This window comes from Perca fluviatilis, chromosome 17 (assembly GCF_010015445.1).
Source record: "Perca fluviatilis chromosome 17, GENO_Pfluv_1.0, whole genome shotgun sequence".
Lineage (NCBI taxonomy): Eukaryota > Metazoa > Chordata > Actinopteri > Perciformes > Percidae > Perca > Perca fluviatilis.
Genome location: NC_053128.1, coordinates 25,448,405 through 25,476,399, shown reverse-complemented (window position 1 = coordinate 25,476,399; position 27,995 = coordinate 25,448,405). Strand labels below are relative to the sequence as shown.

The 27,995-nt window shown below is 39.9% G+C and overlaps 1 protein-coding gene across 2 annotated transcripts; it reads left to right on the top strand.

The window, feature by feature from the left end:
• Positions 1–13: 13 nt before the first annotated feature.
• ttll11 (tubulin tyrosine ligase-like family, member 11) lies at positions 14–27,112 on the top strand. 2 transcript variants are annotated; one of them, XM_039780459.1, is made up of 10 exons: positions 15–1,209; positions 6,131–6,230; positions 6,705–6,838; positions 9,681–9,971; positions 10,104–10,388; positions 11,470–11,565; positions 11,649–11,761; positions 22,370–22,591; positions 23,425–23,531; positions 25,456–27,112. In XM_039780459.1, exons 1-10 carry the CDS (start codon positions 658–660, stop codon positions 25,761–25,763), a joined length of 2,208 nt encoding a protein of 735 aa, XP_039636393.1. In that variant the 5' UTR covers positions 15–657; the 3' UTR covers positions 25,764–27,112. The 2 variants fall into 2 exon arrangements, with proteins under 2 accessions (XP_039636394.1, XP_039636393.1); XM_039780460.1 differs by lacking the exons at positions 22,370–22,591; positions 23,425–23,531; positions 25,456–27,112 and adding an exon at positions 18,645–18,874 and having other exon boundaries at positions 14–1,209.
• Positions 27,113–27,995: the final 883 nt, after the last annotated feature.

Sequence of the window (27,995 nt, the reverse complement as noted above, 5' to 3'; positions counted from 1 at the left end):
AGCATCAGCTGGGTTCAAACCAGATGGAGGCTGGGCAACGAGCTGGTCTGCCTTCTGCTGCTGCTTAACAACACAGGGACGACAACACCGAGAAAGCGGAGGACCGTGGGCATCCTTACTACGCTGGTCACCGCTAGAAAACTGTCTTGAGTTAAAGGGTAGTTTCGCCAACGGCACAGACCCACATGTTAGCTAGCTAAATGAGGTTTGACAGGCTAACGTCAGGTTTAGCTATCTTCAAGCTGTCTTCAAGTAGCTAACGTTAGCTTCAGTGCTGGCTACAAGTGCAGCCACTAGCGGCTACAGCAGGGCAAGTCAACGACAGCTTGTGAGAGCTGCTAGCCTTTTGAAGTTGCTCATTGAATCATTGTGGCCATATGGCAAAAGGCGTCAGCTAGCGTTAACGGTACTTCTTTAGCCTGAGCTGTCAGCCGGTAACGTTAAATGCTGTGAGCATATCTCCACGGTCTGCTCAGCTCCCTCTGTTTTGGAAACGACATGACAAAAGCAAATGGCTTTTACTTTTTAATTAGCCTTTTAAGCTAGCAATGCGTTCCACATTATTTCAGAATAACGTTAGTTTGCCGGCGTCAGATTATCACACTCTGTGGTACAACTGTGCCCTGCCCAGCAGCGTCACTCGTAGCACTGCGCATAATGAGTGATCATTATGTAAAAGTCAATATTCAACTCGAGGAAATGAAATCATTTGGCGAGGATGCAGAAAAGGAGGGTGTGGATGCTGAGGAGCAGGTGCCAGTGTGTTCTCCCTCTGCTTCTGTCTCACCACCAGACCCTTCCAGCACCACCATAGCTGGCAGAGATGCGTCCAACACCTCCATCACTTGTAAACACAGGGGTAAAAGTCGAAGTAAGCTGGGAAAAGATGACAAGAACTCTTGTGGCAAACACACCTCTGATGTGTCATTGCATGGGTCTGTAGTTTCTGCTCCTGTTGGGAGAAATTTGAATAGACTAGGGCATGATCGGACACTTCACATCAAAGGGACTGGAAAGATACTGCAAGGCAAATCGGAGACTAATGGGAACTATGTAACCGTCCACCCATCCAAAAACATTCAAGAAACACGCCGTGAGGATGGATTCAAACATGCAAAGAAAGGAAGACCAGTGACGGTGGATATCTCGAAAGCCAAAACCTCGTTGGAGGCACTGAAGTTAAGCATCAAACAGCTGAAGTGGAAAGAGGTGTGCTACATGAGTTTCTTTCTTGTTATTTTGCAGTTTGTCTTAAATGCTATGGACCTTTTTCACAGCAGACATTTTGACTTGTCATAGTAGGGGTAAAGGTTTGAGAGTTTAGTAACGTGAAACAAATAAGACAGTAGGAGACTAAACCAAGTTAGGTTTTTGTATTTATATAAAAATATATATTTTGCAAATATAGGAGCAACATGATTTCACAAAAGGCACAGCAGCCCAGTCTGGAGTCAGTCTCTCAAATGAGTGAACAGAACACTAGGCTTGTATGCATCTTCAGAGTGACAGCACACACGCACTTGGCTTATTATGACGCTACAGTTTTTACATGCAATCTGATACACATGAAGACAATCGAAAAACAAAAGAGACATCTCGGTGCCATTTCGCCGCCTCCTCCCTGTACGACTTTCACCCCCCCAGTTACATCTCAAACTGGCATGGGGAAACTAGAGATAGTTTTAGGGTGACCTTGTAGCCCCTATCTGTTCAGACAGACAGTGCTCACATTATGTTCCAGACTTTGTGAATCAGATTTCTACATGTGGAAATGAGATAAACTCCCTTTCAGCATTTGTGAGAGAATTAAAGTAGAAATAAAACATAAAAATATAAGGAATTATGCAAAATGTAATTTTCCCATTACATTAGACAATATCTAGTCTCATATCACAATATCAATATATTGCCCAGCCCTAGCTGAAAATGATAACTTTAACGATGGCTCAATTCCATCAAGTGTCCCAGTAAGTTATTTCAGTGAGTCAGCTGGATCTGGGTTAGGGAGGTCACACACACAGGCTGCCTGGAGTGTCTGTGTGCGTAGGAGACAAAATGCCAACAATACACATTTCTTATAGCTTTCAAGGATATTAATCTGCATAGCTCTTCTAAAACCTGAGATAACTTTTACTGGGCATTAAAAGACGATAGAATATTAACTGCTGCAGCCCATAAACATTATTGTAATGGACAATTAAGACAGGGTTAAAATCAGTCTAGGAATAAACAAATAAATAGCTCCGACTCTGAGTCTGATGAAGAGCAGTTGGGCTCGTAGTGTCACCACCGAGGTGTGATAAACAAGCCCTAGTGTGCAAGCTATTTCTTCCTTTTTATTTCTTGATCTGCTCACTTTTGGCTCAGCACCTGCCCCCTTTGGTTCGGATGTGCATACATATACTCATACTTAAAATCAATCTAGCAATGATTACACTAGCCAGCCTCCCCTTGGAAAACTATTCTATTCAGATTCTATATGAATGGTGCTTCAGATTAGATTGTGTAATAGTTCGCCGTTTGTTTTCTTCATAATCCGCAATCTGAAATTGTATGAGCAGCAGTATCTCTGAAAAAATGTTAATTTCAGAAGTTGGAGCTGACTTTTGTAACAATGTTTTGCACACTTCAATTATTCATATATTTTATGCAGAATGACTTGTGACTATGTGTTTAAGTTAATGTTTTTATTAATCTAATCTATGGAAACGGGTTATAACAACAAAAAAGCTTTTTATATCTAAAGCTGCAGCACCTTATGCACAGCTTCCCAGCAGTTACACACACACACACACACACACACACACACACACACACACACACACACACACACACTATTTAAATGTATTGTCCTCGTCAGAAAGTGGCATGAATACATACATACTGAAGGTGGCCAATCTGGTCTGTCAGAAAATACACCGGAGATTTTATAGTGATGAGGTAAGGGAGTGGATTCCCAAAGACGCAGGAATGTTTCTACCTGTCTAAACATAAAATGTTGATGAATGTTCCATTCATATTGTAAATGGAGTCCTAGATCTAGTAAATAATTGGCAAATTAATCGTATCATTAGTTGCAGCTCTATTTAGAGTGTGAAGACTTGTTATTCTCTTCTATTGATTATTTATATCCAGTATCGGTATCAAAGTTTGAAGAAGTCATTGATTGAAAGCATGGCACATTATTCATTAGATGACACGATCACATTTAACCCAGCCAGAAATGCAAGTTTGCTCTACTGTATAAAATTACAGAGGATGGATGTGGATGAAAGTTGTTCTAAATGTAAGGCAACAACTTTGAAACATTTACGAGAGGGGCTAATTGATCCAGCTCTTATTTCTCCGAGCCACAACCACCATCTGGTCAGTTTGAATGATGCAATTAATACCTGCTATCCACAATTATTAACATGGTTTTCCATTATTAAAGAAGGGCAACGCGACGATACTGGCGCAGTAAAGACTCTACCTATCACCGGTGACCACACAGTGACACTTAAACCCTTCCAGGTCTGGTATCGGAAACGGTAGACAAAAGGCCTATACATTACCACGCTTAGTCCTCACGGTGCACCCCCAACAAAGTCAAGGGCGTTCTAGATCCCGTGTACCTATCAACCTCTTTGAAGAGGTTGAAACCCCAGTAGCCTCGTTTGTCAATTATGAAATGAAAACTGATCGGTGAAAATCCCTTAAACGAGACACAAAACACTTAAGTAGGTTTACAAAATCGGTTAGTGGATACAGTTTATGAGAAGTTTATGAAGACATTTTAGTGACTGATGAGTTGTACATTTGGCTTTAAGGTCCATTTACATCCAAATGAATAAATATCTACATCTGCAGTGTTTTCTGGCCTGAGAGACCGCTGTCAATGAACTTTCAACATATGGCATTCTCTTAAACAGTGGGAAATGATTAGCCTTAAGCGCCTGTAATCCAATAGACCTTTAGTCCTCTTTGAGGCAGAGAGAGAATGGCAGGCCTGAGGGTTTGAGTGACCACTTCAGAAAATAAGACTAATAACTGTGCATTTAATCATGGGCTTGGTATTTTGATCAGGATTCTACAGACTAAGATGACATTTTAAGAGGCTTGCTATCTGGGGTCTACCTTGGAGCATCTTTTGAACATAATAACCTGTATAACAGAAATTCTAAATGCTATTTACTGGAGGCATGACAGATGTGCTGCAACTTGAAATATATTCTATATTTGGCTGCACTTTTGTTACAGTAGCTAAATGGAATACATTGTGATTTTGGCTGGGCTTCAGTGAGCAAAGTTTTCATTCACAAAGTGGCTTGGAAAAGAACTTCACATGAATCCACACATGATTTAAGGCCACAACAATGGGTTGAAAGTGTGCATATGTCTATTTCTCAAAACATAAAACATGGCTATTTTTGTCACTGATCCATAGAAACTACTCAATTAATTTGACCTCCTTCCCTGATGCGATTAGACAGTTATACGCTGGCATCTGTGTGGCAGTATTTATAGCAGGTCTTGGCTGTCAAGCAGGATTTCCCTGTTTCACACGCTATCATGCTAACTCGCTAATGAGATGCAACTCTGTCACAGATCTGTTTTGTAGCTGGGTAGTGGGGGCGGGGGTGTCGTGTGACTTGAGAATTTAGAAGTGGTGACGATATACTGCTGACCTTCCAGTATAACTTGATCTAGAGTCCTGATGTCATAAAGTTAGAGATGGACTCCCATGACAAATTCTTCCAAGCTCAACGTTGATGTTTTGAAACTGAGATGTAAAACTGTGTCAAGTTTTATTAAAATAATGAGCTGGGTGGAAATCAGGAAGTGAATCTTTAAAATAAATTATTCAGATCTGTATCAGCAGGTTATAAGGATGAATTCAAATATAATTTGTCCATCTCCTTTGATATGAGATGGAAAACTGGAAGGATGAACGTGCAGACATGTCATTTGGATATATCTGTACATCACACTGACTTTTGATTTCATTGTAGCAACACTTATGGTGCATAATATGTGGTTTGGAGTGTGTAAGTGTTGGTAGGAGTAGAGGTGTTGAGGACAAAAGCTGTGCCTTGTGCCAGTAGGATCTCCTAGCTCTCTAAATCTTTTTATAGTATCACTTGCTGCGTTCATGCCACCTCGGAATAACAGGCACCGCCCCCCTGGTTACGTTGTTTTTCCGACTGGCAGCGTTCACATGGTCGGGATGCGTGTTGTTCTTCTTCTGTTATATTGGCATTTGGCATAACAACTTTTTGCATGACTGCCACCAACGGTTGGCCGTAGCCGAGAGCATCAGGTGTGAAAACATGGAGGCCACAATAACAACAGATTTGCTGCTGTTTTCTTATACGAGCATCTAAACAGCACATCGCCAGGTGTTTGTTTGTGTTATCTGGAGGACCACGAACGGGAAAAGACACGGATAATGTGTTGTTTTTTTATACATAGGCCTATTTATGAATAATTTGAAACATATTATGTCTGTGTATGTTTCTTGGCAGAGGCATTTGTCCACAATAAACAGTTTATTGTTCATATAAAATATGTTCAGTGAACCAAAGTCTCCTCCATCAAACGTCAGTTGTCAACAACGCGTCACCAACTGGGGAACTCGGTTATCAAAATCCAGCCCGAGTTTCCCACCTCTGATTCCCACAGGACGTTACGTGAATGGTGACGTTTTCACTCGGAAAAACGTTTTTCCGATGTCCATGAACGCACGGACTTTGCCTCCTTTTTCCCAGCTCATCACAGCAGCAGCACTACCATCTTTAGGCAAGATTATCTCTGCACTCTGGGTTCACCAGAAGGACAAACACCCTGCCAATGACCTGAGTCATATGCAGATTAAGCCTTCTCTTTCATTTACAGATGCAAAAAAAGTGTGATTTTCATAAAATCATTAGCCTAACGTCTTCATACTCAGATTCTAGTCAGAATATGAACTTCACGACCTCAAATGTTGTGGGCGGGGCTAAGTTCGGCTGGCATTCAGGCTATAAAATAATAATACTCTTATCCTTTTTTTGTTTTTTAATCATCTTTTATCTCCTTCTGTTACCTCTCTCTCTCTTTTTTTTTTTTTTTTTTTTTTTTTTTTTTTTTTTTTCCTTCCTCCTTTCTAAAGTTTCCTCTGGGGAGACGAGCAGCCTGTGATATCTACTGGCATGGCGTTTCCTTCCATGACAATGACAATATCGTCTCAGGGCAGGTGAACAAGTTCCCAGGTATTTTGCCGCTTCTGCCTCTCTCCTCTCCTATAACCTTCTGCTGATGTGAAGCACCCGACTCAGTTCTTGTTGAACTGTAGGTGGAGAGATGGCTTTATTTCAGCTTGCAGTACTTCATGTGTACTCCATATTCTATAATCACAACAGGAGGGATTTAGTTAAACCCTTACTGATCTCCATTGCTCCAATGCTAACCTTTTCATGCCATGGCAATAATCATTACATAGAGACTCTAGAGATCATTGTATCAATGTACACCTCTAGTCTACACAAGTCTCCTGGTTTGCATTGATCTTCCACTATATGATACCTGTGTCATATTGAGTTCTATCTCCTTACAAGTTTATGTCTGTTTTTCTTCCTTCTTCCTAGTCCTTCCGTAGATTGTATTTGCTTTCCCAGAGCATTATCATCTCCTCCTGACGCCTGCCTTCCAACAGTCCTTCTGAAACAGTGCTTTCTGCATTGCAGGAATGATTGAAATGCTGAGGAAGATCAACCTGAGTCGGGCAGTGCGGACTATGCAAGAGTTGTTCCCAGAAGAGTACGACTTCTATCCCCGTTCCTGGATCCTGCCTGAGGAGTGCCAGCAGTTTTCCACACAGGTAGAGTTGCATAACGTTCTAACAAAAGAACTATGATACTGGACATGATTTGGTGGAGGTTTTTCTTTTGGAATAACTGAACTAAATTGTTGGCACTTCTGTGTTTCTGTGCAGTGGAAACATTGGATACTGTCAGTAGAAATCAAGCACATATGGAACTGTTTCTGACTGTAGTTCACAAGAATAAGATGACAAAAGATTAGAGGTGAGGGCATGTGTAAAAAGTGAGGACGGAAATCTCTTTTGCAACGGACAAAAAATACAGCGGATAAAACGATAAAAAAAAAAAAAAAGAGAACAATACTAAGAATGCTAAACTAAGCTAAAACAGACATGATTGCACAAAAGAGTAATTTAACATAGAGGTTACGATAGTGTTAAATTCAGCCAGATATAAAATACATTGATTTAAATATTTATAATTATGATAATCATAATGATTTCACAGCAGACATTTTGACTTGATACAGCAGCATAAGCACGTGTTACTAATAGCATTAATTAAAATAAGTGCACCGGTAGGACATGTTGCAACTATGTCATTAATAACCTCTGTGCTGTTCCTGCTATCACAAGTCAAAACAGGTCTTTTATCTTTTTAAGTGGCTCAGGCTAAAAAAAAAACATAAATTCCTTATATCATGTCCTTTTGAGAAAGCAGCAGATTATGTCAATTAAAGATAAAGCTTGCAAGATGAATTCCCAGTATGGCTTTATAAATAAAAGACAGCTCTGAAAAGTAAAGTCACAGAATTTCTTTTTGCCATCTTTCTTCCCCTGAATTTTCTAAATTGGTCATATTTTAGACAAAAACAACACATATGCTGAAGTCGTGAAATTTTCTGTTGTCTATACACTACTAGTGTTTTTTTCTCTCTGTCCACTGTAACTGCTCACCATGCTACACTGCAGCCGTAGTGTTTTTAATGGTATGACTTGTTTAATTTGTGTATCATGTGCTCGCTTTGTTGCTCCTCGAGGGGAAAAGACAGACTGTACCACATTTATGAATATTACCCTTTATGGTCATCTGGCACTTCTTAACACATGGTTGACTCTAGTATGATTTTATTTTGTAAAGGAAACGCGTATGAAAAGGAGGGAGAGCTCTGAGGAGAATAGTGGAAGAATGAGCGTCCCTCAGCTGCTTTTCCTTGGTTGACTACAGTGAGCAAGCATGTCACAATTCACCAACAACAACAACAACCAAAAACAAGCCTTAAATGAAAAGCATTTATCCAGATTTGTGTGTTAATTTAATTTAGGAGAAAAGTTGATCAGATAAAAAGAAGTGTTTTGTCATCACTTATTTCTCCATGCCATTTTTGTAGGAGGATAAAGATTTCTATTCTTCAGTGTCATTTTCTTATCGTGCAACATTGCGATTTGTCATCCTATATAATTTCAGAAATTCCGTTTGCTGTTATTTAAAAAAAAAAAAAAAAAAAAAAAAAAAAAAAAAAAATATGTATTTGATGATTCTCTCCACCACAGTTTAACTGATTCTGGCAGTTGCCAGTTAAATTTGTGAGGCAATTGCATGAGTGGATGGTCTTATCACTTATAGCAGCAATGTAATATAGCAACAGTGTATTATATCCAGCAGGGGGCACCAGAATATCACTATTTCAATCTACTTTACAGCAGACAAAACTGAAAGACACAAATCTTAAGACTTTTATTCAAAATGTTCTGTATGTCACAGTGCCAATGATTAGGCATTAGATAGTCAACCAAATGAGGATTACTTAAACATTTTTTTAACTAAAACAGAAATCTAAGGCTTGGCTGTGACTTTCCATGTATAATAAATGGTGTTGATTTGGTCACATTTGTGAATACAAAAATCTAACACCTGACTCAAAAGGTACAAAAGAGGGATGTTGTTTAGCTTGTAGATAGATAGATAGATAGATAGATAGATAGATAGATAGAAAGAATACACCTTGAAGATGCTAGAAGTCAAATAAGGGAATTTATTTAACCATATTGGTTATCGAGGGTTCAGCTCTGAAATTAGGGTAGCCACAATCTTTTGATGTCTGTGATTTCTTGGGTTAATATTGGCATCAGAACGTTGTTGTTCTTCTCTCCTGCTGATCTGTTTCTGCTGTAAACCTATACAAAAAGACATTAACTTATTAAAGGGTATATATATATATATATATATATATATATATATATATATATATATATATATATATATACATACATACACACATACACACACACACACACACACACACACACACACACACACACACACAAATATGGCAGCAAACAAATATTTTCTATGTAAAGATATAGATAGATAGTACTATTACCATTACTATAGTAATACTACATGTAGATATAGTGGTGTCCTGAGCAGAGCATTAAGTCATACTCCCTTTCTGTGTGTTGTAATCCAAGCTTCCCTGTTTTGTTAGCCGTTTTGGCCGCGCGTACATATGGCTTTGAAAAAAAAAAAAACTAGGAATTTCACATATTGGAAAACGGTGTGTGAGAGCTGTGTGGAGGCAATCCCAGTCCGCTGTTTTTTTTCTCAGTATATCGATTACAGCCCCTTTTTTTTAATTTGTAAATTCAGAAGCTGAACAGTGACTTTGTATTATAAGGTTTGTATTATAAGGTTGTTACATTTTTCAATAAGACTATGTTCTTTACGACAAATTTTTAAGGACCTATGATGAATTGTTAACATCTTTTCAAAGCACTATCAAACTTTCATCACAACTCAGGGATCACATAGTGTATCTAACCTGTGTGATTCAAGTGTTACCGATAACAGTCCTTGAGGTTTTTGTTAAATGATCCTTTCTGACTCCCACCTGTACTGTAGATTCGCATGGTGAAGGAGAACGATGCCACAGTAAATCCCACCTTCATTGTCAAGCCAGATGGGGGCTCTCAGGGGGACGGCATCTACCTCATTCGTGACCCCAGTGACCTAAAACTCATGGTGGGTACACAGGCCAAACAGGCTGTGGTCCAGGAGTACATCCAGAGGCCCTTACTCATTGACAAGCTCAAGTTTGACATCCGCCTCTACGTGCTGTTAAAGTCCCTGGAGCCGTTGGAGATCTACATTGCCAAGGAAGGCCTGACACGTTTTTGCACCGAGCCCTACCAGGTAGCCATGACGGTGCTATTGATGCCGGCAGGTTTACTTTGATGCTGTTTATTTGCTTTGATGCCGTGAAACATGTACTTATACTTCTGGACAATGCAGATAATTAAGGTCACTCTTATTCTGGTTGTGTAGGAACCAAGCCAGAAGAATCTGAGCCATGTCTTCATGCACCTGACCAACTACTCCCTCAACGTCCACAGCGGCAACTTTGTCCACTCTGACAGCCAGAGCACAGGCAGCAAGCGCACTCTCTCCAGCGTGCTGTACAGGCTGGCAGCTAAAGGCGTAGACATCAAGAAGGTGTGGTCAGACATCATCGCCCTTGTCATCAAGACTGCCATCGCCGTGGTACCTGAACTTAGAGTTTACTATCAGTGTGATATACCGCCTGGCAAACCGGGACCCACTTGCTTCCAGGTGGGTAGTGGCGTGTGTGTAGTGGCTACATTCCTACTGAATGTGTTCAGCAGGAATGTAAATGAATTTGCATGTATTGTTCACATATGGACAGGCATACGCCATAGCCTGACATGCACCTCTCGAAAAATGTAACTAAACGTCGTGGCAACGCACGTCGCTCGGTCGTGGCTTGTTAGCGTTGCATTTCCCCTGACTCATTTCCTGGTTCTCCTTCTCAATTAAAAAATAAACATGAAATCATGGAGAGGGTTAACTTTTCCTACTACAGATTTCCCACCGTGGTCAGAAAGCACAGGGGAGCCACTTTGTTTCTCCCACAATGCCTCTAGTTGCTACTCGCGCCGAAGCTGTCACTCGCTCTACCACGCACTCCCCACACACACACATACACACACATGCTGGCCCTGGTATTCTCTTAAAGAGATCGAAGCAGACACCAACGCACACGTATAAACTTCAGGCCACTAACGTAGGCTATGACGAAAGCCCTGCGTCTCCGCAGAACCATAAATCACACTTTACAGGGAGTCCGAATCTGCGATGTCCATTAAAGATAAACGTCCATAAATCGGTTTACAAATCATCAAACTTCAAATCTTCTCTCATAATCATCAGATTCAGACATTTTCTTCTGTAAAAGTAATCCAGGTGATCTGCACAGTGCAAACAGGAACTGTAGCCAAAGCAGCAGAACTGTCATGAAGCATATATAAGGCCAAAAACTGGGAGGTGTGCTGAGGTTTAAGCTCAATATTCAGACGTTCGCTAAGGTCCTTCCGAATTAACTTCATTCTTTTTTACCATTTGTTGACTGATGAGTTGATGTTAGGGATTGTCTCAAAAGTGCATGTTATTTGGCCAAGTGAGCCTTTAAAACGTTTAATAGCATTTCAAACTAACTTTACTTTTATCTTGAGCTCCTCCTACTACATGTACAACCTTCTTTTTTAAAGGGATGATGGCCCAATGAACTATTGTGACCCCCCCCCCCCTTTTTTTTGTCAATAACTATTGATTTTCACCCAAACCATTTACAGTATACAGTCTACTTAATTACAAGTTTTGTTTTTTGTCTCAGATATTAGGTTTTGACATCCTGCTGACAAAGAACCTGAAGCCTGTATTACTAGAGGTCAACTCTAACCCCAGTATGAGAATAGAACATGAACAGGAGGTAAGAGTGAATGTAAACATCAGTTTTATCATAGTATTATCACTGTCATTCACTTTGCTGAAGTAAATATTTGTTTGTCTCAGGTGGCACCAGGAGTTTTTGAATATGTTCCCAGTCCGGTCGACGAAGACGTCAAAGTTGGTGTGATCAGGGACACCTTGCGCCTTATGGACCCCGGCCACAAGAAACCTTCAATGTAAATACACACACTTGTGCACACACACACACATACACGCACAAGAAACACACTGTTCTTACACGGTTCTTACATCGTCCTCTTTTTGTCTGCCCATTTTAAGAGTCCACTTTTAAGGACATGATACCTTATTCTGACCATCTCTCCTCAGAGCCCAGCTCTGTACCACTCAACAGCTCTCCAAAAGCCTGTTAAATGGAAAAATTTAATTCAGCTGAGCCGAGGTGGAAATTCACACATTAATGTACAAGTCTGGTGGCTCAATCTCTCTATGGCTGACCAGTCCTGTGTGGTGCCTGGCAATAAATCTCCTCTACCATTAGGGTTTGTGGTCTCCCCTTAATCTGTTTTTCTTCTGTGACAAGAGGATTTACGGTTTCCATTTCACTGCAATCTCCATTTCTTGCCTCTCTCTCTCCCCTCTCTTCTTTCTGGCCTCCTCTGCAGATTATCTTCTATATCAGATATTTGATCTGCTTTGTTCTGCAAGTAACAGAGATATCTTCTCGGGGATAATACCCACTTAACTATTACATTCATGACCAGTAACACATTGATATAATCCGTCTGTAATAAGTTTAATCCTCCTCCCTCCCGCATTGCGATTTTGATTTTTTCATCCAGCTAGAATCAGCAGAACCACATATTGTACTTGTCCGTGAATAACACTACAGTATAATGCAGTATTCACATTTAAGAATTCTGCTCTTTTCAACTAATTCCTATCTACGTACTTTTAAAGACCCCTAATCCTTTAATCTGTTGTCCCTCATACTTTTTATGTTGACTTAGACCTCAGGCCCTGAGTTAGTGGGGTTTACTCAAACCTTTATATCTGTATCTTTTACATTAAACTATTTTTGAACTTTAACAGTAATCGATTACTCAACTACCCTTTTTAAGTCATTTTTATAATGTCAAACATTCTATGGCTCCACCTTGTCAGTTGTGGGAATTTGCCACTTGTCATCGTCTTATGTGATAGTAAATGTATTATCTTTGTGTTTTGGAGCATAAGAGTTTTAGGAAATTTGTGGGCATTTTTCATTGGACCAAACGGTTAATCGATCATGACAATTTCAGGTAGACTGATAAATTGGCTGGGCTGATATTAGCTTGTTGCCGGTATATTGGTATCAATGTAAATGTTGGTTGATAAATAACTTAAAACATTCAGAAACAGTGTCTACAGTGTTACATAGATTACCTGAAAGCGCTGGGTAGTTTATTTTCAACTGAACCACTCAGTACATACCTTTTTTTTTCTTTTCTTTTTTTTATGAAACAAAATCAAAGGATCCTAATTGTTTGTTTCTGTTATGTGTACAATTTGTTGAACTTCAATATTCCGGATATTTGTAGCTGTGTTGTAATTCTGATTGAACATTAGGCTCTCAATCACATTCACTCTCCATTTAAACTGCTGTGTGGACATTTGTCCATCACTTTACTTGAAACTGGAAAGGTTGGTAAGGAGTACCAACAAATGAGCCTATGGAGATGAATGGTTTTGTCACTTTTATTGACAAAAGAAAATCTGTCGCATACATGACATGCAAAATAAGTTTGAAAGTGCAGCATTTTTGGTGAAGTCCTACTGATCTTTCTTGTTACAAACTGCAGACTTCTTGTTCTGTTCTAGACGCACACTGACACTTCTTTCTCGAAGTGTTAAGCCTCCTAAAGCCAATTAAGTAGTACTATATAAAATATCACAGTGTGAGAGAGTATTTACAATCTGCAGTCATGTGGTGAAAAGAGGCTTAATTCCAGACTGAAATAGTTGCATCAGGAAGGAAACCAGTTTAGTGATCTTTAATATGATATAATTTAGTGTGTCTGTAAAAGTGTAGCAGTGGTTATAGTGAGCTGTAGAAGAAACGGACACCGACAAAGAGAGGGTTTATGATGTTTTAGATTCTCATTAGAGCCCGACCGATAAAGGATTTTTAAGGCCGATATCGATACAAATATTTGATTTAAAAATCCGGTGTGTGTGTGTGTGTGTGTGTGTGTGTGTGTGTGTGTGTGTGTGTGTGTGTTGTGTGTGTGTGTGTGTGTGTGTGTGTGTGTGTGTGTGTGTGTGTGTTGTGTGTGTGTGTGTGTGTGTGTGTGTGTGTGTGTGTGGTGTGTTTTGTGTGTGCATATATATGTGTGTATATATATGTGTGTGTGTGCATATATATGTGTATATATATATGTGTGTGTGTGTATATATATATGTGTATATATATGTGTGTGTGTGTATATATATATATATATATATATATATATATATATATCTCGATTAAAAAAAATTAACTAATTAATCGCACAATTTGCTGTAGTTAATCGCGATTAATCGCATTTTTAAATTGAGACTGAAGCTTGTAGTAATGGATATTTAAATAATGCTAAATCACTTAACTTTACAGCAATTCATTACCAATGTAATAAGCAGATTGATTAATACATTTCCCTTCCAGCACCCGCAACCAGGATTGTAGCTTGTGTGACAGTGAGACGCACCAATTTCAAACATTTACTGGAATATAGTCACGGATACTATCAATCGACAGCGTTAAACATCAGACTGCAAATAAGGTTTTATCGTCGTGATACCAGCGTAACAGTTATCAAGCAAACAAATGCGCGCATTTATGCGGCAGCACAGCACGGGCGCATATAAGCGAAACAGCGCTTACGGTGCGGTGGGCATCTCTCCTGACGAGACAACATGCCGGAACTAGTACTTTCGGTCCCGTTTATAGCCCGTGCTCATTCATTTCTGGATTCTAACACATCATCTTTTTTTCTCTTTTGGGATCTTACTGGTCCATGTTTCAACTCTTAACTGGCCCGTAGGCCTACTTCAATCAGGTAAATCTAGGGATGGCTGAAGTGAAACTGATGTTTCGAGCTTGCGAGATCCCGAAGCGCAGATGTTTCCAAACACTGATCCGGGCGCATTCAAAACACTGATGTCACGTGACATTCAATCGAAACAAAAAACCGGAGTGTTTCACTAGTGTTTCAACAGGTGGCATGGTCCGCCAAATCAGCGTTTGATTGACAGGGTCGGGAACACACATCGCACATCAGTATAAAAGTAAAGTCAACGCGACCTTGACCTCGCTGGGTTTTGTGAGAGATGAGTTTGATTTTGAGATAGCGGATATTTGGTGATATAGTGACATTCATAGTGCGAGTTGTTTAGTTATATTTGGCCGCTACATTTAAACCACATTGACTGATACACTGAACAGACAGACAGAGTATAGACCTACATACAGTGATAGATAGATAGATAGATAGATAGATAGATAGATAGATTAGATAGATAGATAAATGAGATAGATAGATAGATAGATAGATAGATAGATAATGATAGGACAGGACAGTTTATGGGAACGTTTTAATGATCGTATCCGTAAAACCCAGATTATACATAATGCTACGCGGAAGCGCCACAGTGGAAGTGAAAAAATACCACAACTATGCGTTTTGCCCAGAACTCATGATCCCCTAACTTACTGGAAAGAAAGAGCAGTAATCTTTCCTCATTTGTATGTCCTTGCTAAAAAATATCTTTGCATGCCAGCAACAAATTTCCCTTGTGAGAGGATCTTTTCAAAGGCTGGAGAAATTATCTGTAAAACACGAAGGAGGGCTAAGTCCCTTCCACAGCAGAGAAATAAATATTTTTGAATGAAAATCTATAAAAAATGAGACATTGTGGCTTGATTTCTTTTATTAATATTCATTTTTATGACCAAAATAGCATTATGCACAGTGAGGAGTCTGCCAAGCCTTACAAGCTTCACATATTAGAAAAATTATACAATACAATAATACATTTTTATTTTTTAATGGCTCGTTATCAAGGTTGTTTCAGATCAACACCTGCAAGTGACCACTAGGTGTCATCGTTGAGACGGGTGTCAGATTGTTTCGAAGCCTCGACACAATATGGCACATTTGCTTCAACTGTTTCACTGTTTCACGAAGCCTCGATCTGCCCACCACTAGGTAAATCCCTCCTAGAGTAGCGCCGCCTGCTCTTATGGAGACGTATTACGTTTCTCAGCCGCCACATGAAGTAAACAAACACAGCTGCATTAATTTCGTAATTTTTTTTAACGAGTTAAATATAAAAAAATTAACGCAAAAATTAACACGTTAATTTTGACAGCCCTAATTTTTATGTTTGCAGGAATATACCATGACCCCATATATAGAGACCATAGAGAGCGATAATACTACAAATAGTGCTAAATAAGAATAACGGAATAAAATAGCAAGTGACAGTAGTCTATCATCAGGTATTAAGGTGCAGGTCTAAGGGGGGTGTAGTTAGAGATTTGTGATGCTGATGATTTGACAGTCAGCACTCAGCTATTAAATAATAAATCATTATTAATCAAGGATTGCAGATAAAAAGAGGATCCTGACTAAGGGTGAAACTAAATCAACTGCTTAGGATTGTGATATTGAAAAAAATTCACAAATTCAAAAATGTGGGCAATCCTAAACACTAAGATTTAGTATTCATGTCAGGTTGTGATTGCAAGGAAGTGTGCTATCAGCTTTGCAGATGTTGACTGAGTTTTGTGGTTTCGTGGGGTGATATGCTGATTATTTTTCAACTAGCTAGTGCTATTAAATTAGCCATCCGATTGGATATGCTCCAAAAAATGTAATCCTAAACCAAAGACACTGGCGCAAAATAGGGTGCCATTAGTCATTCAGTTACACAGTGTGTTCTTTGTGTGTTTACGTGCAAAGGCAGATGCATTGAACATACATGTTGTTCTGGTAGAAAAAATGCTGCCACATTGAATGCTACAATGAATTTTATCCATTTTAAATCAAACCATTTGTGTGTAAAGATGTGGCACCAATACCACTGTGTAAAAATACTACTTTAAAAGTGAAAATCCTGCATTGAAAATCGTAGCATTAGCAAATGTATTTTATAGATTCAAAACAAATGACTCATTCTTTACAAAATACATGTGATATACTATTATAAGTGACTCTATGAGATTGTTAATACTGATCCGTCAATATGTAAGAAGTATTTTACTGTTTTAGCTGGTCGATTTTATCAATTATATTTTATATAATCTAGTTAAAATAATTAGTTTGGTAGTTTAGTCCAGTGGATCTTAATTTAGTGGAAGATAAAAGTCTGCATTTCTTTCTTTTTTTTTTTGTTTTCACTCATCTTTGTTTTCTTGTGAAATACTGGGTAATAAACAAATAAACCTGTAATCTGAGAAGTTTAGAGAGAAAATGTCTCTTTGGGGAAACTAATACAAAAGACAATACATTGGTTAATGTAAGAGATCACAAGCCAAAAACATTGGAACCACCTGTTTTAATCTTTAACAATACATATGTATTTTATAATCTTATTTTTATGTGCAACCTTAATCTGAAAAGTAACTACTAACAGCTGTCAAATTTTAAAGTGGTGGAGTAAAAAGTACAATATTTCCCTCTGAAATGCAGTGGAGTAAAAGCATAAAGTAGCATTAAAGTCTAATACTAAAGTACAAGTACCTAAACTTTACTTCAGCAGGGTATTTGAGGAAATGTGCTCATTTTCTTTTCACTACTAGCACTAGCAATGCTGAAGCCAAAAACTCCAGCATCCAAGATCCACCTAAGAATGAAAAAGCTAACACGATTAATGCAACCTTTTCCGAAAATGTGATTGCTGATGAAAAACCAACTTCACTGGCTGATTGAGGGAAATAAGCAGGGGAGACGACAATTGGGTAACCATTTTGCATTAGAACCAGACAGTGTTTTTTGAATGGTGTTTTAACAGTTTTGATGCTGAACTCCACTCACAGTAAAATACATCTAAGGTACGCCAGTGGATTAAAGCTTTTAATAAGAAGACATGATTTAAGCTGCCATTCGCTGCATAGATTTAGATTCAGTTCAGTTGTATTTTAATTAAGGACAGATTTATTTTTCTTCTGCGAACTTTCAGAGTCATTAACAAGCAGTCTTTTAGAGCACAAACAAACTGTTCCTGACATTGTTTTGGGAGCTTAATTCATTTGTTTACTGCACAGATGGTGCACCTGTAAGTAAATGTACTTGCATTGTGGTCTTCTGACAGCTGTTCTGCAGTGGAATGGATGGGATTCAGTCATTCAGAACGCAGAGTTTAGACTGAACTCACATATACTCAACATATTCATTTTATTTGTCAAGATGAAGCGAAAGACAAGTGAGAACTGACCAGGCACACAACACAAAAGTGCAAGCGAGTAAAAAAAAAAAAAGGCATTGCTATTTAAAGGAGACGGAGTGAGAGCTTATGTAAGAGAGATAAGTTAATATAAAATGGCAGAACAAAGGGGGGAGGGACTGTTGCATTTTGGAGAAAAGGTGGTAGAGTTGAATGGGGAATAATGAGGATGGTGTGATGGTATCCGAGACTCTCAGACATGTACTTCATGTACCCAGCTCATTAATCCTGTGTACGGTGTGTCTCTGGGTGATTTATTAGCCATTATCAATGGTGTGTGGGTGAGAACAATAAGTATATATTTATAGACAAAATTACTAAGACATAATTTGTATAAAAAGAAATTATACTAGCCGAGGTGGATTGGGTGCAATCCAAGGTAAGTTAGGTTGGAATGTGTGTCCAAAAGGCAATGTTTTAAAGATAAAGATTTTTGGGGGCTTTTCCGCCTTTAATGGAAAGGACAGCTAGGTGAGAAAGGGGAAGACATGCAGGAAATTGTCACAGGTCGGATTCAAACCCTGGACCTCTGTGTCAAGGCATAAACCTCTAATTATATGTGCGCCTGCTCTACCCACTGAGCCAACCCGGCCACAGTGTCTTCAAAGTTAATGTTTTTTCATTGTGTCATTGCAGAAGCTGTCCATTAAATGCTCAGAACCTCCATTTTAAACCTGCAATAACAGATTTGTTTGGCCACTTTGGGGTAAGTTGTGTAAACAACTTGACATTGAAGTTTGAAGTGGCTTTATGTAACCTTCAGTTTGTGTTGATTCTAGCGGCCGCTTTGGACAAGAGCGGTAGCGTGACTTTGCGGGAAAAATCGGACCCAGGCAGAGGCACTAATCTAATAAAAACTAAATGAAAATGGCGTTCTTTTCACTGTTAGTCGCGTTTGCTGTTACAGGTCATTTATGATCATCAGATGGAAAATGACACAGTTTCAGAAACATTGAAAACTTACATATAGTCACTTTTAAGTTAATATGGCAAACTTCAGCAGTTCACTTGGCCACCTGGTGAATGTAAGTCCAATATTCTCTCCATTAGGAGAGAATTAGAGTTTTTTTTTTGGTCTCTACTAACTCCTGAGGGAAATATCTGGCTCTTTCTTTACTAAATGCTCCACTATGTTTACCAGCTAGTCGCTAACTGTGTCTGTCGGCCGTTTTGGGCTGAGCAGGTAGTGTACATGAGCTGTTTTTGCTGCCTGCTACATCTGAAAATAGCACTATGAGAGCTTTGAGAGTGAGCCGAAACAGTATAGATGTGGTAAAGAGCTGAAACTCGCTAAAAAGCCAGGGGGAGCTGCAGATTGGGCTGATAACTCTTTGAAGGTTCAACACTACCAGCGAACCCTTCCACGCTCTCACATTTTTACAATGTCATTTGATACATTATTATAAGGAAATTGATTATTGTTGCTTCAAGTTTTTTTTTTTTGGTTCTTGTGGTTGTGTGGATAGGAACACTTGAGAAAGGGGGGTTAAAGCTATAGTGCATAGTTTCTGTCTCCCCCATGAGGAATTCTAAGTAATGACAACAAAACTGTCAGCACTTCCACATGATACAAGCCTTCCGTGATCGCGCACAGCCCCCACCCCTCCTCCACGCAGTTGCTAGTAGCCAAGGAGGACACGGAGGATTAAAAAAAACATGACTGACTCTTCAGAAGAGGTAATTATCTTCACTCAAGCTTCTGCGCGTGAAAGTCGCCGGACGACACAATCTTCTGAACATAGCCATACTGAGAAATCCAGAGAGAGTTGTGTGGTGCTGACAGTCTTAATTAGCTTTGTAGTAACTCATTTGGCAATGGCTTGAATGTTACGGACGTTCATTGATATCAAAAAGTTACGCACTAAAGTTTTTAATTATACACACACACACACACACACACACACACACACACACACACACACACCAAGTTTATTGTTACCTGTGTGAGTAATTTTGTTTTGTGTGTTTTTGTAGGACTTATGCTCTGAAAAAAACTCAGGCTTTGAGTTCAGATTTCTGAAATGGAGTGTACGGAGACTTTTGACATTGTGTAAAACCCTTTTGAAGATTTATTCACCAGGAGGCCAGAAATAGCATTCATGCCGGATAAATTAGGCCTAGCCCTCGCGTACACTCAACTACCATTTGGCACCAGACCTCTCTGTATGTCTTTTTAATAACCTGTCATTCTTCACCTTTTATCCTCTCGCTTCACCTCCATCATTTTCTTCTCTCCGTCTGCTGGGAATGTTTGTCGATGTTCCCCTCACTGTCTTGCTGGCTGTCAGCTTCCGTTGAAGATGTGTCCGTTTTTAGCCGAGCCTGTCCTGTCTAAATACATGTGGGTGGTGTCCTTCTGGCTGCTGAGGGATGATTGATTCTATTAAACATTCAGCAGTGCTCTCTCAGTGCCATTCACGCTGCTTACTAATTCATGGGCAAAGAAACTGCCTCATAAAAGTCAGCAGTGCTGAATCCCTTTGACGTTATTGTACTTCTGTGTTTTGCTTTGTTGCTTGTGTGTTATGTGTTGACCATAGGAGTTGTCTTTAAAGGGCCTGCACACCCACACAGGTGTTTTCATTATTCTCGCTGATGAGACCCCTATGCTCAGGTTGCTACGATGGGAAATAGTTGAGGTCACTGCACTCCCTGAACTAATAAGAATGATAGAAGTGTGGTAGTGCCCTACAGTAACAGGTGCAGCAAAGCTAACGGGAGAGGGAGGGACAATGTTAGTCAAGCACATTGTGTACATTCCTGAGGGTAAAAACACACAGAACACATGGCTTCTCTCCATTTTTTTATTTTTTTATTTTTTATTGAGGAGGCGGCTAATCTCTCTGGAGAAGCACAATGGGATAGCTGGCGGTGAGGCACAGGCAAGAACTGAATTAAAAGAGGTGGGAAAATAACAGAGGATGGGAACCAATAAAACCTGTAACTTATATATTATTATAAATGAATGTGATTTGATTTCAGTGTGAGCCAAGATCATTACAACAGGGAAAACCGCAGTAAACTGCATTTGAATTGACTCATAGTTTCTCTGGATTTTGCTCTTCATGACTTCTTAAAGGTAGGCTACCCTGTGCATTTCGTTTGACCATAAGTAGCTATTTTTAAAGTGATGGTTCGGAGAAATTTCACCCTAGGGTCGTTTGCACCATGACCTCGAGCCAAACACCGAAGCTTTTTTCACCTGGGTCGAACATAGGGAGAGTTAGCGTAGAGTAGCGTTATCAGCTGAAAATTAAATTAGCGCAGGGGCTAATGGATCCAGTGATGTATCTCGTAAATGACCCCACTAATAATGCCCGAAATGATACCAAACTTCTACAGTAGTACAAATAGGTTATGCTCTCATAAAACGATGGATTGGAAAGTTTGTAAGAAGTGTATGTAAATAACACTTGCCTGCTGGCTTCTGCTCTCTGCTGAACATGAAAAAAGCTTCTGGGGGGGGGGATGTTTGGCTCGAGGTCATGGTGCAAAGGACCCTAGGGTGAAATTACTCCGAACCATCACTTTAAGGTTCTTTTGGGCTTTTATGGCCTTTTAATTGATGGGATAGTTTGATGACAGGAAAGGGGAGAGGTGATACACATTTCAACCAATGGTTTTACCCTATTCCACTCTGACAAGTGGCGCTAACAATATGCTAATATGCCAGAAAAATGCGTGGAAAAATAAGATGGCAAGCTTGCAAAAAATTCTGATCCAATTATAAACGATGACTTTATCGAGTTGTTGTATGAGGAAGGAAATGTATTCAACATGTTTCTTAGGCCTTGACGATACGCACAATGCCTTTTTTGGAGAGAAACATTGAATCTAAGCCGGATTTTGTTCAGAGGCTCCTGATTCTTTTTGAAATGATTGAGGGCATTTCATACCTCCCATAAAACATTTTCAAAGCCGTTCTTTTGATATTTTGCATGGAACTCCCATCAGACAGTAAAAAGGCTGCGACATGAGGGAGTGAAGAGAGTTATTTATCCTTCATACAACAATATTCTTCCCGTTTCCCCTGCCAAGCCAGTCTGTAAGTGCAGACTCAAATGAAAATCTTGGTGCATTTATCTACCTCAGGTGATCTGTAACTCAGCTGACAAAAGCTCCCTGGGTTGGCCTTATGTTCTTGTGTTTCAGTCCTGCAGGGGTTGAAGGCCATTACTTTGCCCTGCTGCTCGACAGCACAAAAAGCAGTAAATGTAGGAACTTTTGTAGTCTTTAAATCTCCACGCTCGGACAACTTGCTTATAAAAAAAAAAAAAAAAATGTTGCTCACTGAAATGCAATGCAGTAAAATGTATAATACTCATTTTTTTTTTTTCTGTCCTATTATTTCATGGCCATAGTTCCCAACACGGGGAGGAGATTCCCATGGAGGCGGAGACACAAGAGAGGAGTCCAGATGAAGGAGCTCTGCCCTCGCTGTGTCTGAAGCAGGTCTACCCAAAGTACACCAAACAGTTCAACTACCTGCGGCTGGTGGAGCGGATCGCATCTCTGTTCATACGCTTCCTCGGGGTCAAGGGGAACATGCGTATGGGCCCCACCGCCTTCCGGACCTTCATCAGGTGCAAAGTTTATTTATTTTATGAGATCTCCATTAGCTTCTGCCATAGCAGTGGCTAATCTTCCTGGGGTCCGCACATTCACAAAATGTCCAAATAAAACAAACTCATAAAAACAAAGATGACATCCGGTACAAACGCATGCATATTTAGTCTTCTTCAGAGTGTAAGCACTTTTTGATTCACTAATGCTGTTTGCTTACTTATTCCATTCTAGAGAAGCCCTGTACATATCTGCTTTTAAAAAGGTCAGTCTTGGGTCTAGCGATAACTAATTGGTCAAACACATACAAAGCCCATATGGTATGTGTAGAAACGATGCAACTGTACTCGACTACAGCCTAAAAATACAGCTGGCTTCAGCTGAGAGCCTTAACAGTCCGTGCATATCAATACTACTACTAGCAGCAGCTGATTTTGAGCTTATTGAAGTATATCAAGACCCGTTTTATTAGCAGTGGACCACCTTTCTCATATTGCCGATATGCAGTGCCTAGGAAAGATGTTGATCAAGTGTAACTCTTTGAAACCCTGTCCATGCATATCTTCTCTGTAAATCACATTTCCTGTGATTATAAGGGAGACATTTATAGTTTTTAATATCATGATGGCACCCCATATCTTTGATGGAATGCCATTAACTTGTTTCCGAACAGCCAATCAAATCTTTGCATAAAGCGGTTTTGATGTTTCCCAAAGACCTTATTCTCCCAATTGACAATATGTTTGAAACACAGTTTGATATTTTTAGTTTTGACTGCAAAAGGGATGACTAAATGTTACTTCAGTTGGATTTTAAAATTATTTTATTTCTCATTATTCCTGATTGCATTTAGGACCTGCAAGCTGAGCAACAGTAACTTCTCTATGGCTTCAGTGGACATCCTCTACATAGACATCACACGTCGTTGGTCAGGAACGATGCCCGATTCTAGAGAAGCAGGTAACACACACACACACACACACACACACACACACACACACACACACACACACACACACACACACACACACACACACACACACACACACACACACACACACACACACACACACACCAGAAAAAAAGAAACAACATGTAGAGGACAAAGAGTCGGGTATCTTTGAGACTTGGAGCAAATAATGTGCTTGGAGATAATGCTTGTCATTCTTTGTCAGATTCCCTCTGACATTGCGCTACCATAATTGAAATGAGCTGAGATCACAATGTGACAGCAAAGAGACTATCCGGCATGAATTATTCAGGCATTGCACCTAGCGAGGAATGTTGGCGAGGCGAGGCGGATGGATGGAGATCACATGAACCGGGATGGAAGGGTCTGTACAGAGGAGACTGTGAGCTGAATTTAGAATGAGCTCATACGTGTTTAGGGAGACTGAAGTGTCAAGGTCCGTTATTTCTGTGTGCGCGCTTTGGTGGATTCGTGGTCATCGAAGAAGAGGCATAAAACGTTTCGTTGCCATTTACAAATCATGATGGTGTTTTTGTTGGCTCATGCAGAAAAGTCTAAGAGACTCCTCCTGTGATCTGTAACAATTTTGATCCTCTAGCAAATGACCTACCAACTCTATCGATGTCAATCCGCTTTGAATTAGCATCTTTATTCACTCCATTGATTCATTTTCTGTACATTTGTCTTCCTCTTATAGATCGCGTAACCGAGGCTGCACGAGGAAATATTACGGAGACCTTTGTTTCTCTCAACAGCTTATTTTTTTTTTTCTCCCCCAATCATTCTTTAACCTTCCGTTGCTCTGAACTCTCTGATCTAACTCATTTACATTTCAGGAGAGACTCCTGTGCTTTATACTATCAACAGGGTATTTTAGAAAACAATTAGGGTAACACCTAAAACATGTTTCCGTTATTACTCTGTTGACTAAATAGATTTTAAATTAGTTGATTAAAAAGGTGGCATTGAGTTAGTCATATGTATATTAGAGTTGGGCAGATGGCATCGTCCGTCGCAGGTGGCGGACGGTCATCGATCACTGGGCCAGACATCGTGATTTGAAAGCCCCACCACCAACCTCCCTTGGGAACTCTAAATTGTGCGTTGATGTGAGTGTGAATGTGTTGTCTGCCTCAACGTGTCAGGCCTGTGATTGACTGGCGACCTGTCCAGGGTGGATCCTGCCTCTTGCCCAATTTCAGCTGGGATGTGTTAAGGATAAGTGCTTACTGACGGATGGACAATGTCAAGACCTGCTGACCTTAACTGATTAACTTAATCTAAAGTCGATATTTCTTTTGATGATGAGGAGATCGATACCACTCTCAAATGTGTCCGTAAAAGCTATATTGCGCAACTATTTTATATCATTGAACGTCCGTTACATTTAAGCCGTCGCCAAATCAGTCGATACAACGCTAATTAGGACACAAACTCTCTCTGTATTTCTCAGTATGGATTTGTTTACAAAATGGTGTCGTCCGGCATTTAAAGATAATTACCTCTTCTGAATATTCCACGTTTGTATTTAATCCTCCATGTCTTCCTTGATTTGATGGGATAAACGCTATTAGCAACTGTGGCGGAGTGGCTGGGGTGATGCGTCATGTGGACGAGCCGACAGTGTTGTTGTCATTACTTAGAATTCCTCATGAGGGCGACAGAAACTACGCACTCTAGCTTTAAGTATAAGGCAACAAATAGCTCAAACACTGGCTACAGGGGGGAAAGCTAGCCTGGTTCTGTCCAAAGGTAACAGAATCTTCCTAAAACAACCTCTAAAGTTCACAAATAAACACATAATTTTTATTTTTTTTGTCCATACAAAAGGGTGACTATTGGCATTTTCATTAAATTCTTGCATTCCCTCCTATGTCTCCGGCCTCACCTAAACCAAGCTGTTCTGTTTTGCAGGTATGGGACTACAAGCATTTGTGGAAGCCTTTTTCTACCTGGCAGGTCGCAGGTTCAAATCCCTGGTGCTGAGGGAGCAGGTAGTTTCACTACTCCAGCTGTGCGAGGCTCAGCTGGAGTCCCAGTCTGGCGTGGAAGAGAGGCGCTCTGTGAGCTGCAGCAGGGCAATGCCACGGGCAGTCAGGACGCTGGGCCTCACCAACCCTCAGCTCAACTCTCCGGCTCCGCTGCGAAGGGCGTCCAGCCAGGACTACCGGCTGCATCAAAGACTCAAGCCTCGCACACTCAGGGCCAACGTGGAGAACTGAGATGAGAGAGTGCTCCAATTAGGCATCCCATTCCCTAACGCTGCCTTTAGCCTTCTCCACAGGAGCAGAGAAATTAGATGTTCATCTCTCCTCTGAAGCTCCCGCATGGGGGGGGGGGGATGATGGGAGCTGAGAGAAGGACTTGCTTGACCCCTGCTGGCTGACTTGCAAGAGGACTGTTCTCAGACTGATTGCTTTTTCTTCAGAGGAGGAATATGTCTACGGGGGGGTGGGTTGGATCATTTCTTCCTTTCCTCCTGGTGTGATCATATATGAACAGCGTGGTCCAGTCAGGAGGAGGATATGGCTGCTTTTAATATCCTTACTGATTCTACAGGGCAGCTATCTGCTTCCCTTCACCTTTCTTTGGCAATACCCACACTGAAACAAACTTTTTTTCAGGGATAACATTAGACGCTCCAGCTTTACATTCGATGCAGTTAAGGGAGTGTCTTTAGTGTGTGTATGATATTCTTGAATTTGCACAACTCTTTGAACTATTACATTTGCACATAAATGGATGACTGAGCATTTCATTGGGCATATTGTGTATGTGTGAGTGCGTGTGTCCTGTACTGTATTTATTTGTGTTTAGCTCAATGGTGAAAGACTATTTACAACCAGTGGCCCAGCTGTGCGTCCTCGCTCCATGAGTCCATTAGTGATGAGTTAAGTGAACAAGTATTCAAAGGGAAAAGGCCGTGCCGCCACTTATCCTCTTTCTGTTCAGCAGCTATTCCAGTCAGGCAGCCCTCAGACCTCCAGCGAACACATTTTTTTTAGGATGATTACTTTGTAGCCACACAACTGCCATTGGGAATTAGTTATCGCATGGCACAACATTTAACAATTTACTCCGATGCATTGTTTCTTAAATGTAGGTTGTTTTTTGTTTTGTAATTTAACCTCCTCCAATGTGTGATGTAGCTACACACAAAATGACTGCCAACCAGAAAGGTTGTAGATTGTCGTAGATCGTCACTGATTTTTACATTATTTACACTACAGATACTCATCTGAACATTAATATTTGAATTATATGTTTGTTTGTTTTACACCATGACTATGAAATGAATTCATCACGTGCAGACCAAGAATTAAGTGTGATGTGTTACACAAAAGAACAATCAAACGTATCACTAAAAACAGCTGGAACGTGTGCAGCGGTTTAACGGACTATGGTGAACTAAACATGTTTTCTGCTAATACGTACTGAATGACTAACCTATTTACTGCAGTATGTATTTGTTAACATGAAGTAGATTTATGAAGTTATTAACAGTGATCCATCATATGAATAAAATGTATTGATAGCACTTCAAAAAATAAAAATAATTTTGCTCTTTGAACTGAATGTGTGTTTTGATGTGGCCACTACTGCTGTTATATTGACCAGATATAAATAAAAAATAACTTTTAACTTAGGCTTTTACAAATTATATTATTCACCAAATACGGTTGAGCAAATCATACAGAGGGTGAATTTGCATGTTCCTGCAAATACTGTACATCCTGTATGTACACCATTCTTGTCCTACCTCAGAGTGATTGGGCTAATTAGGACATTATTTGTCACATAATTAGGGGATGCTATGTCATTAATGGCAGTTTGTGCTATTTACAACTCTGTTTTTAGAGTCACTCTGTGACTTCTAGCTCACCCAGTAAGAGTGTTCGCCCCATCTTGGCTGAGTCCTGCAGCGGCGCAGAGTTCAAATCTGACCTGCTGCCCTTTGCTGTGTGTCATCCTCCATCTCTCTCCCCCTTTCTGGTCTATCCACTGTCAATAAAGGGAAAAGCCTCCAAACAAAGTCAAGTCTTAGTATAGTATGTCGAAAAAAGTCATCATAAATGATAAAAAAAAACAAGGTTGATGGATTATCCTGAAATATCTCCATTTTTTTGTATGTTCTTAGAATTTAGATATGTTTCACAGCAGGGCTGCACAACCATCTGCCAATTTTTCTTCCCCCTTCTGTTCAGAAGCGAGCAATGCCCGTTGATGCTGAAGCTGTTTTTCAGTTTTGCCCTGTTTGTAAATGTAGTTTTAAAAGCTTTATTTATTTTAGTTTATATTACACTCCCACCTAAATATACATGTAGTTGTATTTATTAAACTGATTGAAAAAGGAAAAAGCATCTTCTGGTTGGTTCTGGTTTGGGGCACACAATGAACTTAACTGTCATAGCTAGTGACTCATGTGAATAGGGCAGCTGGCACCTAAGAAACAA

What these genes read in the sequence shown, in the direction of transcription:
- ttll11 (XM_039780459.1), top strand. Translation starts at nt 658, where the DNA reads ATGAGTGATCATTATGTAAAAGTCAATATTCAACTCGAGGAAATGAAA. An exon ending in GCCAGCAGTTTTCCACACAG is followed by an intron (nt 6,839 to 9,680) that starts GTAGAGTTGCAT and finishes CCTGTACTGTAG; the next exon opens with ATTCGCATGGTGAAGGAGAA. An exon ending in GCCTTCCGGACCTTCATCAG is followed by an intron (nt 22,592 to 23,424) that starts GTGCAAAGTTTA and finishes GATTGCATTTAG; the next exon opens with GACCTGCAAGCTGAGCAACA.